Genomic DNA, 15,927 nt, shown 5'->3' with positions numbered 1-15,927 from the left:
TCACTGAAAACTCTAGTGTACTTCTGCTTTCAGGTATATATTTTGCAGTAGTTTACAGATAGGTGTGAACATATGCTCTCTCACACAGAAACTGGTGTATATCTAGGTTTTGGGACTTTGTTAGAAAGTGAACCACCTGAGATGGAATTAGAGTATACTATGAAAGGAAACGTCTCACCCGAGTAATGAAGCTGAAGAGTTGTCATTCCACACGTGAAGTCTCTAGACACAGTCTGAAGTGAAGCATGTTGAGATGGCAATCGTTGTGTTGATTAGGTTGTGATCGGCAGATGCAATATTATTTGATATGGATTGGGAGAGGCATACGGGAAAGTGGGCCCTATCCAAGGGTTCCAGGACTGGGGGAAGTAGAGTCTCTATAGTGGAGATGTGAGGTTCTTGCTGTCTTAGGGTTCAAAAAGACAATCGATAGTTAATGTTATCATCACATTAATTGATAATTGGGTTAACTTTGAAAAGTCCTTTTGTTAGGGTTTGCTGTACAGTACCCAGTATCTTGTATATAGCTGTGCTATTGGTTGCTTCTGATCTACTTGATATAGGCTTTTGAGAGAGTCTGCATATCAATTACACAGCCTATATATTAAAAAGATTCAGTTTGTGTTTTGAAAAACTTTGAGACATACAATTATTTTCCCCCTCTCATATTAATTAACTAGTGATTTATATGACTACATTTTACTAGGAGTGTACATAAACACCATTCCCACCACCAAAAGACTGTGACCCATCCCTCCCACCCACTTCCACCCCCCACTGGCCCAGGAAGCTGCATGTCTACCCCTCACCACAGGGTTTTTACTTTGGTGCCCTACTTATAATTTGGTCAGGTCCTGCTTTTAGTTTCCCTTTCAGATCTTCTTACTCAACTTCTGTTGATGAGTGATACTGCCTTTAAACAAAGCCAAATACATTTAGTATTTAAGCCATTTACATTTAATTTAATGATATACTTAGATTTTAGTTATTTTGCTGTCTATTTTATAATTGTATAATCTATTTTATATTCCTTTTTTCCTTTTTCTCTTCTTTTTTAAATTTTTTTATTATATTTATTTATTTATTGGATAGAGACAGTCAGAAATCGAGAGGGAAATAGAGAGGGTGAGAGACAGACACCTACAGTTCTGCTTCACAACTTGTGAAGCTTTCCCCCTGCAGGTGGGGACTGGGGGCTCGAACCCAGGTCCTCGCACATTGTAACATGTGCGCTCAACCAGGTATGCCCCCACCTGGGCCGTTTTCTCTTCTTTTTGATTGAGCAAAGTTAAGTTTCTTTTATATTCTTTGTTGTCCTATTGGTTAAATATTTTATTTTTTATTATTTTGATGGTTGATGTAGGGCATTGTTAAACATAGCACAATTTACCTCAATTGTCACTGCACTATTTCTACATAGAATACACGTTTTCACATTATAAATCTTTTTTTTTCTTCAATTGGGCATTATCTATTGTTGTCAGTCAGTTTATCTATAATAGGTTTATTAGCACATAACCATTATTTTACTTTAAACATTTTAAATTATATTTAAATAATAGGACATATGTCTTATCTATAGCCATCATTTTATATTAATTCTCTTATCAGATATTTTTATCTAATGATACTCTTTAATATTTTTATCACATATATGTGTCCAAGTTGAGGTCTTTTAGCTTTTCATGTCTAAAAGAAGCTCAACTCATATTCATTATTTAAAAAAATGTTCACTGGATAGAAAGCTTTGTTTTGAAACATTTGGCTAATGTGCAGTTATCTAGCCAGTATATTCCATGACTGCATTCTCCTTCAAGTATGAAGCTGACGATCATTAAGTTGTGTATGTGGAAGGCAAAGCATCCATTATAATGTTTTTACAACACTTGTTATTTGTGTAGCTCTAGCTTTTACAGATATACATCTTTTATAGTTAATGTGGGAGATGAAAACAAACTAAATGTTTACAGATTTCAGAGAATTCAAGGTCACTTCATGTGCTTAAAAGAAACCATATTCTTTAATTAGTACTTTCAATTCAGAATTAAGTCCCAAACTTCAAGGTGCTTGTTAGGTTGTGGCTGTTTCTCAGTTTGTTCAGCAGAGTTAGATGTGGTTAATGGCAAATTCTAAAGTGAAAAATCAAACAGGTAAGGAGCAGCATCCACTTTGCATGTAAGCCAATTATTTGAGACAAGAGATTAATCAAAAAAAGCGGTTGATAAATTTAAGTTAATAGGGCCAATTCTCATTTCTAAGTTTAAATCTCTGACACAGTTTTATGCTCCTGGAAACAGTACAGAAATTCTGTACTTGTTGAATATCTTTACCTAAAGAAAAGAATGAACAAAGACTCACATTTAGGACTTTGATCTAAATCTTTCATACTAAGACAAACTCTTTACTGAAATAAGATTAAAATAAGGTTAAATAATAATATTTAACCTCTGTATTTCATGTCAAATTTCAGTAACAGCATGAATTAGGATATGTTTTGCAAGTGAGAAAACAGTGGAGAGGGTAGGGGAGATAGGATAATGGTTATGCAAAGCATCACTCATGCCTGAGGCTTCAAAGTCCCAGATTTAATCCCCTGTACACCTACAAACCAGAGCTGAGAAGTGCTCTTGTAAAAACGAAAAAAAAAAAATCATGCTTTTCTGCTTTTCTTTCTGACTTATCTTACTTAACATGTGAGAAAGTCTGATAGTTGACAACTAGGCTTATTGTGGAACTGTGAATAGCATTGATGGAGAAGGTACTTTTACTACCTCTATACGGAATGCTATCACTAAGTTTAATAAGGAGTCATGTGTACAGAAATAATATATCACTTATTCACAATATGCATTATTTCTGCATTGTTTCTTTGTCCACAGAGACTGAAAGAATTAAAGCAACGAGAATTTGCTCGAAATGTAGCTTCCAAGTCATGGAAAGATGAGAAGAAACAAGAAAGAGCACTTAAACGACTTCATCAACTGGCTGAGTTAAGGCAACAGACTGAAAAGTAAGAGTTATAAATGTCCTGGATGATTGAAACAACTCTTCAGCTTCTGGAAAAATTTCAACATTAACCTAACTGTTCACTGTAACAATTTAAACAAATTATATTCATTTAATAGGTATATCTAATGAAAATCTTCTTAACAGTTAAATGTTTGTAAGTTATTTACTATAGCATCTTTTTTTTTGTCCAGTCCCATTATTATTAATATAATGTAATCTTCAATGAAAGGATCCATGAATGATCTTAATAGATTGGTAATTCTAATATTATTATTCAAATGGATCAATGTAACAACTCCTTTTAAATTATTTTACATTTTAAGAGGCTGGGCAGTAGCACACCAGGTTAAGTACACATAGTATGAAGTGCAAGGACCAGAGAATGGATATTGGTTTGAGCCCCAGGCTCCCCACCTACAGGGGAGGTCGCTTCACAGGTGGTGAAGCAGGTCTGCAGGTGTCTATTTTCTCTCCTCCTACCTTCCCTCCCCTTTCAACTTCTCTCTATCCTATCGTATATATATATATATATATATATATATATATATATATATAACATTTTAATGATCCTTAAAAACACATAAATAATAATGAGTTTTTTTGGGGGTGGGATAATAAGTTTTCTATACATTCTCCAGTACACACTTGAGTGCAAAGTAAATGTAATGTCATTGACTGGAACAAACAAGGAGTAATTAATGAAGTTGAATTTGTTACATAATGCCATTCAAATTGATAATTATAACAAACATTATACTAATACACTCTTGTAACTAAAAAAAAAATGAAATAAAATAGTGATATTACATAAGCTTGGAACAGTTGAGGGTTTTGAAGAAGATTGTTACCTGGCCTTAATTAAGTTTGCAAACTGTGATTTGTGCACATATACATTATAATGTTGAACACTAATGTAGCTACTTAATGTAGCTGACAGAAGACTGGTGAAATGTGAAATTTATAGCTCTATGCCAAAATTTAACTCTGTTATTTTAATGGAAAGCAATATACAATAAAATCAGGACTGAGTGACTTAATTATAGTATCATAAAATACTGATATCAAATTTAATTCTGACAAAAAGAGTTTTTAGTATCAATTATAAGCTAAAATACAGTTAGTATTCATCTTGCATATCCTCATGTATGTTTAGCACTAGGTCAAAATGCCTTATATTGTGGAAATATAAAAGATAATCACATGAAAAATATGCAAGGGCTAGTAAAAATAACTCACTTGACTAGTATGCTGCTTTGCCCTGTCAAAGAACCAAGTTCAAGCCCAGTCCCCACCACATTGAAGGGAAGTTTCAGTGATGTGATCTCTTTACTTTCTCTCTCTGCCTCACTGTCTCCATCTTAAAAAATAAAGTGAGAAATTTGATATACAGAACAACTTCTCTGGTTTTCAGTTATTCTTCTAGGAAGTATATTAACCAAATGAACACCGACTTAAGTACAGCTAGGTTGGTGTTATTTAGGGAGTGAATCCTACGTCCCAAAGTGATTAAATTGTTAGAAAAAATAGCAAATGTTCATCTAACTACATCAGAATATGAAAGTAGACCTGGGAGTCAGGAGGTAATGCAGCAGGTTACACGAATGTGGTGCGAAGGGAAAGGACTGGCATAAGGATCCCAGTTTGAGCCCTGGCTCCCCACCTGCGGGGGAGTCTCTTCACAGGCATTGAAGCAGGTCTACAGGTGTCTCTTTTTCTCTCCCCGTCTCTCTTCCCTTTCTCTCTGTCCTGTCCAACAATGATGGCAACAACAACAATAGTAACTATAACAACAATAAAACAACAAAGGCAACAAAAGGGAAAATAAATAATAGAAATAAATAGAAAAAGAAAGTAGACCTGTTATTTCATTCTTATTCGCCTCTAGTATGCCCTCATGCAATTATTTTATCTTTTTAAGCAGCCTCACTATCTAACAAGATCACTAAAGAAAGTATTAAATAGTTTAATTTTTCACAACTGAGTTGATGAAAGCACAAAAAAGTTGAAAAAGAGAAAAGATAATCTATATTATCTGTCTCCTCGACTATCTTTCTTTGTACTATCTTTCTTTGTTATTTGTTCTCATATGAGGATTTCTGAGATCAGACAAGATCAGGCGTGTTCAGGGTGGTATGGCCGTAGACAGTATGAGGATTTCTGAAAAGAATAGTGCACATATAAGAGGTTTCTTCAGTGGCACTATGAAGAAGATAATTTGCTAGCAGAAGTATAATTTGAAAAAATATATGTAATTGTCATCTGAATCAAACATATTACAATAAAAATAATGTAATAAAATATAGAAACTTTGGTAAGTTTTAGAATAATAAATGAGGCTACACCTATAAGAAACAAAATTTTTAATATGTTATAAAGTATAAGCTTGGAATAATATGACAGAATAAAATGAAATAAAATTGAAAAATTCAAGGCACCATGCTGGTGCAGCTGGTGGAACATATATGTTATAATGGGCAAGGATCTGACTTCAAGCCTTTGGTCCTCTCCTGCAGAGAGAAAGCGTTACAAGCTTTGCATCAGTGCTGCATGTGTCTATCTCCCCAGTCCTTACTAATTTATATCTGTCTCTATTAAATAAATTCATTTTCTAAAAATAGTATATAGCTTAAAATAGATACAAAATTGAGATTTCTGAATGAGTAAAAAATGTGATTTAAAAAAAAGGAAACTGGGAGGCAGTAGCACAGCAGGTTAGATGTACATGACACAAAGCACAAGGACCAGCTAAGGATCCCAGTTAGAGCCCCTGGCTCCCCACTTGTGTTTGTGTGGGGGCGGAGAGGAGGGTTGCTTCACAAGTGGTAAAGCAGGTCTGCCTGTGTCTTTCTCTCGCCTCTCTGTCTTCCTGTCCTCTCTCGATTTTTCTCTGTCCTATCCAACAACAACTACAGCATTAACAATAATTATAACAACAAGGACAACAAAAGGGAAAAAATAGCCTCCAGGAGCAGTGGATTCATAGTGCTGGCACTGAGCCCCAGGAATAACTCTGGAGGGAAGGGGAAAAATGCAAACTAATGTTCAAAAGTAATGAAATACTAAAAATGTATGAAAATGAGGTTAATCTAATACTGATGGTAAGATAGTAAAACTTATTTAAAATATAAAATGTCTATTGGGTTTTGTAATGTCTTATTTCATTGAGAGAGAGAGAAAAAAAATACAAAAAGATATAAATGGAAAGATAAATAGGAAGGGACCAGAGCATTGCTAAACTCTGGCTTATTGTGGTGCTGAAGATTGAACCTGGGACTTGGGAGCTGCAGGCATGAAAGTCTTTTTGTATAACCACTATTCTGTCTCTTCACCCTGTCTTTAGATTTTAAAATAGAAATTATAATTAAAAACTAGAAAAATATAATGGAAAAATAATAAGGAGAAAGGGGATAAAACTTTTTAAAGATCATAAATGGAAGAAGCTTGCACATTGGAGAGATAAATGATAGAATAAAGCAGCAATTGGAGAAAACATTTAGACTAATATAAATAAATTCATGAAAATGCACAAAACAATGTTGGGAAATATAATTAATAAAAAATGTCAACTATAAAAAAAGTAAAACAGGGAGTTGGGCGGTAGGGCAGCAGGTTAATCACAGGTGGCGCGAAGGACTGGCATAAGGATCCCAGTTGGAGCCCCTGGGGTGTTGCTTCACTAGCAGTGAAGCAGGTTTGCAGGTGTCTTTCTCTCTTCCTCTCTGTCTTCCCCTCCTCTCTGCATTTCTCTCTGTCCTATCTGACAACGACGAAAACAATAAAAAAAATTAAAAAGGCAACAAAAGAAAAAAATAAAATAAAATAAAATAAACAGTCAAACATCTTCCTCTTAGCAGCAGTCAGACAGGGAGGTGGCTCAGTGGCTAGCACATGTTTTGCAAACTTAGTTTGATTTCTAGCATTGCAGAGTGCCAAAATGGTGCTGTAGTCTCACGCTTAACATTATATTGAATAAATAAACAAATATTTAAAAAAGAATAATAAAATATTTTAAAATAATTGAATCAGGAAAAGGAGACTAGCAAAATAGATACATGTACTATCTGCTGTTACTCTATATATGTCTATTTATAGATAATTATATATAATGTATGTTCATATAGTAGACATATATATTAGACATTTTGAATATTCTTTGTTAAATTTTGTGAAAAATATAATTGATTAAAATTTCAGGAGAAGATATTTTATTTATTGTTTGTCTCCAGGGTTATCGCTGGGGCTTGGTACCTGCACTACGAATCCACTGCTCCTGGAGGCTATTTTTCCCCTTTTGTTGCCCTTGTTAGTTTTATTGTTGTTGTTATTATTGTTGTTGTTGTTATTGTCATTGGCTAGAACAGAGAGAAATGGAGAGAGGAGGGGAAAAAAGAGAGGGGGAGAGAAAGATAGACACCTGCAGACCTGCTTCACTGCTTGTGAAGCGACTCCCTTGCAGGTGGGAGCCAGAGGCTTGAAACCAAACAGGATACTTAAGCTGGTCCTTGCGCTTTGCTGCCATGTGTGCTTAACCCACTGCACAACCACCCGGCCCCCCAGGAAAAGGTATTTTAATACATAAACATAATTCTTCTTTAATTCAAAATATGGAAAAAAGATTAGTAAAATCTTTTTAGCACTGAGGTAAAGGTAGATGCTACAAATATTTCTGAACTTCATTCTACCATTCCCAGGCTACAGGTACTTTAAAATGCCAATAATAAAAACATAAATCTCTATGCTTTTTAATTTTCTTTGTATTTAAAACATAATGCTAATCTAAAGTGTTTTTGTCTCTTGTATGCATTGTTATTTCTATTTTTGATTGAATTACAGATATACTTAAAAGGGATAAAAATCTGTTTTGTGGGAGTCTGGCTGTAATGTAGCGGGTTAAGCGCAGGTGGTGCAAAGCACAAGGACCTGTAACGATCCTGGTTCAAGCCCCTGACTCCCCACCTGCAGGGGAGTCGCTTCACAGTGAAGCAGGTCTGCAGGTGTCTGTTTTTCTCTTCCCCTCTTTGTCTTCCCTTGCTCTCTCCATTTCTCCCTGTCCTATCCAACAATGAAGACATCAATAACAATAATAAGTACAACAATAAAAAAACCAACAACGTGGTCCAGGAGGTGACGCAATGGCTAAGGCACTAGACTGTCAAGCATGAGGTCCTGAGTTTGACCCCGGGCAGCACATGTACCAGAGTGATGGCTGGTTCTTTGTCTCCTCCTATGTTTCTCATGAATAAATAAAAACCAACAACAAGGGCAACAAAAAGGGAAAATGAATAAATAAATATTAAAAATATCTGTTTTGTAAATCTATTAAGAAATATTAGTATACATACACAAAAGGTAGAAAATTAAAAGGAGCAAGATATTTCAAAACAACTGAAGATGTTGAAATAGCTTGTAAATATGTTGAAATACCTTGTAAATATGTTATTTCATTACGTATTTAGCATGATGAGCGAAATTTGTGACAGGTCATAAAGAACTAAACCTATTTTATAAGAAAGAAACGTGAGGGAACTTTAAAACCAAGGAGACAAGATTTATAAAATTATAGAACTTGTGGGCCAGACAATAGGCTAACCTAGTAGAGCACCTGCACTAGTCTGCATGAAGAAAAAAATCTGAATGCCCATCCACCACATGGAAGAACCACACTAGCGGAAATCTTCACAGGTGATAGAGCAGTGAAGTGTGTCTCTCTGTCTCTCTTTCCTTTCCTATCTATCCCTCTCTGTTTCCTGCCCTCTAACAAAAACAGAGAAGAAAGAAAATTCAAACAAGAACAGTAGAAAGATGCAGACATGGAGGCCCAATGATAACTCTGGTGACAAAACAACACCAAAAACAAAACAAACAAACAAACAAAAAAACTCTAGAATGTATACAAAGAAAGCAAACTAACAATTTGTATTCTTGGAAAATTAATTTTAAATTCCTTTTAATTCTGTGTCACTGATTGAATAACTCTTTGTGAATTAATATTGAATCTATATTTAAGTGAATTACTAATTTCCAGAGGATTTATACTGTGTTGTAAATGCAGTACGTATCCTTTGGTAGTACTAGCCTAAGATATCTACTTACTATATAGCTATTTACTAATCTCAGAAGAACATTTTCAAATGACACATTGCAAGCAGTTATGATAATCATAGATATACTAAGTTATATCAGCACAATGATATGGTTTTTTTACAGTAGATATGATTTAAAAACTAACAGTCTAATGCCTTATAGAGCCATTTTGAAATATATGCCCTGGGTGTGGCATAATGCACCAAAGCAAAGGCCTGCGAGGAGGACGGGAATGCAGGGAGTTGAGAGGGCATTGGGGTCTCTGTGCTTGATGGAGGGAAAAGACTTAAGTTGGGGGTAAGAATGATTTACAGACACTGTCATGGTGAGAAGAGAAATTGTACTCATTTGTCAACAACTGTGCAATTAGCCTCCCTGCCCCCCCAAAATGATCTGAACAAAAATAATTAAATAAAGATTCCAAATCTACTGTCTTAATAACTTTTAATGTTTATTGTGCTTGCAGTGTTTCTGGAAGTGGACCTGCATACAAAGCTTCCAGGGTAGTCATAGAAAAGCAACTCCAGCAAGGCATTTTCCCAGTTAAGAATGGCAGAAAGGTAGCATGTATGAAAAGTGCTCTTAAAGGAAAGAACCTCTTCAGAAGCATTGCTGAAAAACAGCGGACTGCTTTGCCAAGTCGACACCAATCACAAATGGACAAGCGTTATTTGTTTGGAAGTCACATATCACAAACATCATCAAACCTCAGTAATGCAAATCACAGGACAGGAGTCTCATTTTCTTTTTCCAAAAAGGTCCATCTAAAATTAGAATCATCAGCATCAGTATTCAGTGAGAACATAGAAGAAACACATGATTGTAACAAGTTATCAACCTATAAAACAAAACAAACTGCAGAGAAATGCAATTGTCACAGATTTGCAAATGAAGATATACACCTTGCTAAGGAAAAAGATGTAAACACTTCACCAAATCACCTAGAAAGTGTTTTACACAACACCTTTCCCATAAATTCACAAATTATGCAAAACAAAAGTAATTCTGTTGAAGAAACATCAGAAGATAGAATAAGCTTTCATGCTTCACTCTCCAAACCAAATAGTCATCTTTCAGAAGTAGATTTTACTCCATCCAGAAGAGAAAAAGAAATGAGAAAAACATTAATAACCACTTCAGAAAACCGCATTAGTCATTCATGTCAAACAAATACTTCCTCCATTACATCAAACCCTTACAAATATAGCAGTGCCAGGTTATTTGAAGGTCTGGATGAGTTTCCATCACTAGAGCCAAGAAGACAAAACAACAAAGAATATTTAAATCCCACCTCTAAAATGGAGAGCAGAGACAAATTTTTGAATGAAGCAGATAGAGTTAGCAAAAATGTGCAAAGGCTTATAAGAGAAGCATGTCCTCATGATGTAAAGTCCAAAGCATTACCTTTTCTTCATGTACAAAGCAAGGATGGCCACACTACTTTGAAATGGCCTATGGAACTTTTGCTTTTTACAAAAACAGAACCCTGTATCTCTTATGGTTGCAACCCATTGTATTTTGACTTTAAACTTTCTCGGAACATGAAGGATGGCCATGATCCAGAGGACATAAAAACAGAATTGATTAAGGAATCCTTGGAAATGAGGATGACAAGAGAGAGCCAAGTCCCAGGTTTAATCAAAGACCAACAAAAAGTGATCCAAGAAGATAATCTGTTTCTAAAACCAAAGATGATGATGGCTAATATAGATCAGGAAAATTTCCAGAGAAAATATAATTTGTGTTGTAGTGATTCTGAGCCAACCATGAATAAGCATAATTTAAGTGCCAGTGACTTGGAAATAAAAAATCCTGAAGTGCCTGCATACCTTGGTATTTCTCTAAATGGTTGTGTAGACAACCACAATAACAGCAATGATGAATTTAAGGAAGCTTCAAAGGCTCATTGGCAAAGCTGCAGAAGGGTAGTTCTAAGTAATGCAAATGAGGACTTGTCTTTTTCTTCTTATATCTCTAGTACTAAAAAGACTAAGCTGATTCCCTGTGATTCTCATTCAGATTTTGAAGATAGAAATCAATATACTTGGAATTCTCATCTTTACACTGTTAGGGATCACAGTGACCATGAAAAGGACTTCAGTGTAATTTTGAATGGCAACCACATCAATATGAGCAGGAGGGTTTCTGAATGTGGAAGCCAAACTAGCAGAACTTCTCCAGAGTTGTCTATGAATAAGTGTCCTATACCTTCTGAAACATCGGTTAACAGTACATCCAGTTTAAGAAGCCCTTGTTCACCTCCAACTTCCAGTGGAAAAGACAGTAATAATTCATTCTACTTTTGTAAAAGAGAACGCAACTCAGTTGAAGTACACGAACAGAAACGTCAAAAGCACAACTGCCTCTACTTGTCTGATGGAATGGCAAAGAGCAACTGCCTGCAGTCTGAAACTGAGAGAAAAAAGAACTGCAATTTATGGGGATCATTTAAAAATGGAAATTGCTCAAAGCATAGATATGGTCATTGCCAAGAAAAATACAAACTTGGTAGATATAAACAATTTTCAGTATCAAAATCCAGGAGATTCACCTCTTATGACACAAGTTCACAGACTCCTTGTGTTGAGAACAGTGAAAAACCACCAAATTGCCAGGCATCTCAGCATAGTAGACTGGGTTCTTATTCAAAGAGAATTTATTACTTAAATAAAAATGATAGATGTCAAGCATCTTTGGACAGCACTCAAATTTGTGATCTGGGAAAAGTTAAATCCATGAAGTATAACTCTGGGAATATCAACTGCTTTCTAAAAAACTGCTCCAACAGCCTTTCAAAAACCACAGAGTTGTCTTTAGTAGAAGGAGACAGAACACACCTGACAGCCAAAAGCCTTTTAGAAAGAGTACAAGTCAAGAAGTATAAGGAACAATCAACTAATTTTGAGGTCCCCTCAAACAGCTGTGAAAATACATCAGAGGTTCACTCACAGATGCAGTGCACAATTCAGTTTACACCTCCAGGCTATAACAGACCAACACGGCCTTTATCTGAAAAAGTACAGAATATAGGTAAAGGAAGAAATGATAAGGACCACATACTTAAAAGAATTATTGCGAAAGATGAAGTCGACAGTTCACAGACAAATAATTTTACTGTTTTAGTAGACAGTGATTGTGATAACCATCTTCCTCAAGGTATAATTCATGTGGTAGCTGAATCTGAAACACCAAACATAAAAAGGAGCCCAGTAACAAAAGAACAATCAAAGCCTTTAATTAGTGAAATCCAACCATTTATTCAAAACTATAATGCGGTACCAAATGATTTACCTGGTGCTTTTTCATCTAATAGGTATTCTGGTATTGCTGACTCAAAGGAGACCAAAGAGGACCAAATAAATGTAGAACTACAGGATGTAAAAATGTGTATGAATCATGCAGAAGGAAATATAAACCCGTACTATGACAGAACTATGAAGCAGTCTGACAAAGGGGAAGATGAATTAGGAGTGTGTCATAAGTCTATCTCCCCCCCTTTAGTTCAGCAGCCAATAACATTTTCTCCTGATGAAGTAGATAAATATAAACTCCTACAGCTACAAGCCCAGCAGCATGTGCAGAAACAGCTCCTATCAAAGCATCTTCGAGTTTTGCCTGCAGCAGGACCTACAGCCTTCTCTCCAGCCTCAGCTGTGCAGACAGTCCCAGTTCACCAGCATGCTTCCATCACTACCATCCACCACACAGTCCTGCAACATTTTGCAGTCTCTGCTTCAATAAATCCACACAGCAGTCACCTTCCTATAACTCATCTGCATCCTCTTTCACAGCCACATTTTCCTCCATTCGCATTTTCACCTTTTACTCCAACCATCATCCCTACTCACCCCACTTTCTTTTCTGGTCATCCCCTGCATTTAGTCAGTGCAGCCCCCTTCCACCAGTCTCACATTACACTTCAGCCTCTGCCCCCTGCAGCATTTATCCCTGCATTGTTTGGCCCTCATTTAAGCCCAGCCACAACTTCTATCATCCACTTGAATCCTTTACTTCAACCAGTGTTTCAAGGTCAGGGTCTTTGCCATCATCCATCCTCTAGTCAGATGCAACAGTTAAATGGAGTGAAAGAGGCCTTAAGTGTATCAGCACACTTGAACTAATAGATGTCAAGACCCACTAGAGGATACAGAAAACAAACTGTCACTACCTACAAAATGATATATTTAGAATAATCTAACTACAATGATATTAAATATTAGTTTGAATTCCAAGTGTGACCAACATATAAATAAGAACTAAATTGCCAATATTGAAAGAAGAACATTTATTTGAGAACACCTTTATGCTTACAAAAGAAATAGAGCTGATTTAAAATAATTGTATGGAAAATGGAAGAAAAAGTATTAAAGATCAGTTTTGGATGTTTTCCTAATAATGTTATAACACAATAAAAAAACCAGATTATTAATATTATAGAGAAAATAAAGTGGACCATAATCTATATCCCAGGTTTATGTGAGTGAATGAACAAATGAATGAGTGAATAAAAGGACAGTTATTTTATTTCTTAGACAGTCACATCTCAAATAAAATGAGTTTTAAAAATAATTACTATAGTTAACACCTGAATATGTTTTCAATCACATATTCATTTTCAGTGAATATACTCTTTATTTTTAAGGAAATAAATAAGAAACATTTTCTAAGTTAGTTTAAAATGTCTCCATTTTATAAACGACCTTTACACAAATTATATTGTTGATCATTTATGAATAAGGCAGGTTATTTTCACTTTATGCACATCAATGTCAAGAGAATTTGAATGTATAAGGGTCATCAATATATGAAATCAAAGAAGACTTGATTTTTGTACAAGAAAATATATAAAATAACATTAGTAGCTGATTATAAAATTTAAAAAAGTAAAATATACTCACCTTCACATTTGGATCCATTGGTGAAACTTCCAAAAATTACAAGGATAATATATATTTCTCAAAAATCCTACCCATATTCAACCAATGCATGTATAAATGGAAAAACAAAGATTGGGAATGGTCAGAGATCATTTTTTAAAAATTTCTATTATGTTTTTATTTATTTATTGTGTAGATACAGCCAGAAATTGAGAGGGAAGTAGGAGATAGGAAAAGAGACAGAGAGAGACACCCACAGCACTGCTTCACCACTTGCAAAGTTTTCCCTCTGCCGATGGGGACTGGTGGCTCTAACCCCAGTTGTTGTGTGTTGTAAAGTGTGCGCAACCAGGTGTGATCAGATTTTTTTATTGAGAAAATTTTATAGTATAGATGACGTGTTTGATTCACTTGAATCAACTATTTTTAAACAGTAAATGATGAATAAATCACTGTATAATTTTGCCAATGATTTCTGACCCATAGTATTTGCATTTTTACCTATATGATCTTAATAACCTCTATAAGCAAGAGCTGAGCAATGCTGTGGTTTCTTTCTCTCTGTGTTTATCTCTCATTATAATAAGTAGAGTACATTGAAATAAGCAAATAGATCAGTCAGGACAAGTTTTACTGTGAAAGTGATTATTTAATATCTGAATTAAGTAGGAGAGTGAGTTTATGATAGCAGGCAGGGAGTTCTAATTTTGCAAGCCCTGGAAAAGGCACACTAACTGTCCCATAGATAGGGTCAGAACTGAGTGAAAAGCAACCAGTTCCAGAGCAGAAACAGAAATGAACAAAAAATACATTGCTTCACATCTCACATAAATTCAGTTTTTTTTTTTTTTTTTCCTCCTCCAGGGTTATTGCTGGGCTCGGTGCCTGCACCATGAATCCACCGCTCCTGGAGGCCATTTTTTTTTTCCCCTTTTGTTGCCCTTGTTGTAGCTTTGTTGTGGTTATTATTATTGCCCTTGTTGACAAAATTCAGTTTTTATAGAAAATCATACTTAACAAAAATTGAGGTAACTAATCATCTATCATGATGTGTATGATAATGTAAACTCTACTTTTTTTTTTATTTAAGAAAGGATAAATTAACAAAACCATAGGGTAGGAGGGGTACAACTCCACACAATTCCCACCACCCACTCTCCATATATCCCACCCCCTCCCCTGATAGCTTTCCCATTCTCTATCCCTCTGGGAGCATGGACCCAGGGTCCTTATGGGTTGCAGAAGGTAGAAGGTCTGGCTTCTGTAATTGCTTTCCCGCTGAACATGGGCATCGAACGGTCGGTCCACACTCCCAGTCTGCCTCTCTCTTTCCCTAGTAAGGTGTGTCTCTGGGGAAGCGGAGCTCCAGGACACATTGGTGGGGTCTTCAGTCCAGGGAAGCCTGGCCAACATCCTGATAGCATCTGGAACCTGGTGGCTGAAAAGAGAGTTAACATATAAAGCCAAACAAATTGTTGAGCAATCATGGACCCAAAGCTTGGAATAGTGGAGAGGAAGTGTTGGGGGGGGGGTACTCACGGCAAACTCTAGTGTACTTGTGTTTTCAGTTATATATTTTGCAGTAGTTTCGGTGAGAGAGAGCATATGTTCACACGTATCCATAAACTACTGTAAACTCTACTTCTATAAGAATTCTGTGGTAGAATGTTAAAATCATTTATAGTAGAACCTTGTGATACCAATTGTTCTTAAAAACACAGAGTGGAAAAGAAGTTAGACAAAGATCTCTAATTTCATAAATGTATATACATTATATAGATATATTAGTAATTTAAAAGTTTTGTTTATGAATCAAAATTTAAGCACAATGTTTAAATAATAAGGAAATAACTATCACTGAAAACTACAGGTATATTAAAAAATATAAAACTAAGAGAAATTTGTCTCCCATTTATTCACTTTATTTTCTTTCTTTTTCAACAGGTATTTATTAGAT

At 35.4% G+C, this 15,927-nt stretch overlaps 1 protein-coding gene across 1 annotated transcript in view; it reads left to right on the top strand.

Moving 5' to 3' along the window:
- ZNF804B (zinc finger protein 804B) overlaps positions 1-13,214 on the top strand; it is a 606,727-nt gene extending 593,513 nt beyond the window's left edge. Inside the window, exons 3-4 of the mRNA XM_060195708.1 lie at positions 2,880-3,010; positions 9,560-13,214. Of these exons, the coding sequence (XP_060051691.1) occupies positions 2,880-3,010; positions 9,560-13,214 (3,786 nt within the window). The remainder of the gene's footprint in view (positions 1-2,879; positions 3,011-9,559) is intronic.
- Positions 13,215-15,927: the final 2,713 nt, after the last annotated feature.

The sequence above is a fragment of the Erinaceus europaeus genome, chromosome 8, assembly GCF_950295315.1.
Source record: "Erinaceus europaeus chromosome 8, mEriEur2.1, whole genome shotgun sequence".
Classification (NCBI taxonomy): domain Eukaryota; kingdom Metazoa; phylum Chordata; class Mammalia; order Eulipotyphla; family Erinaceidae; genus Erinaceus; species Erinaceus europaeus.
This window is presented reverse-complemented; position numbering and strand designations above follow the sequence as displayed.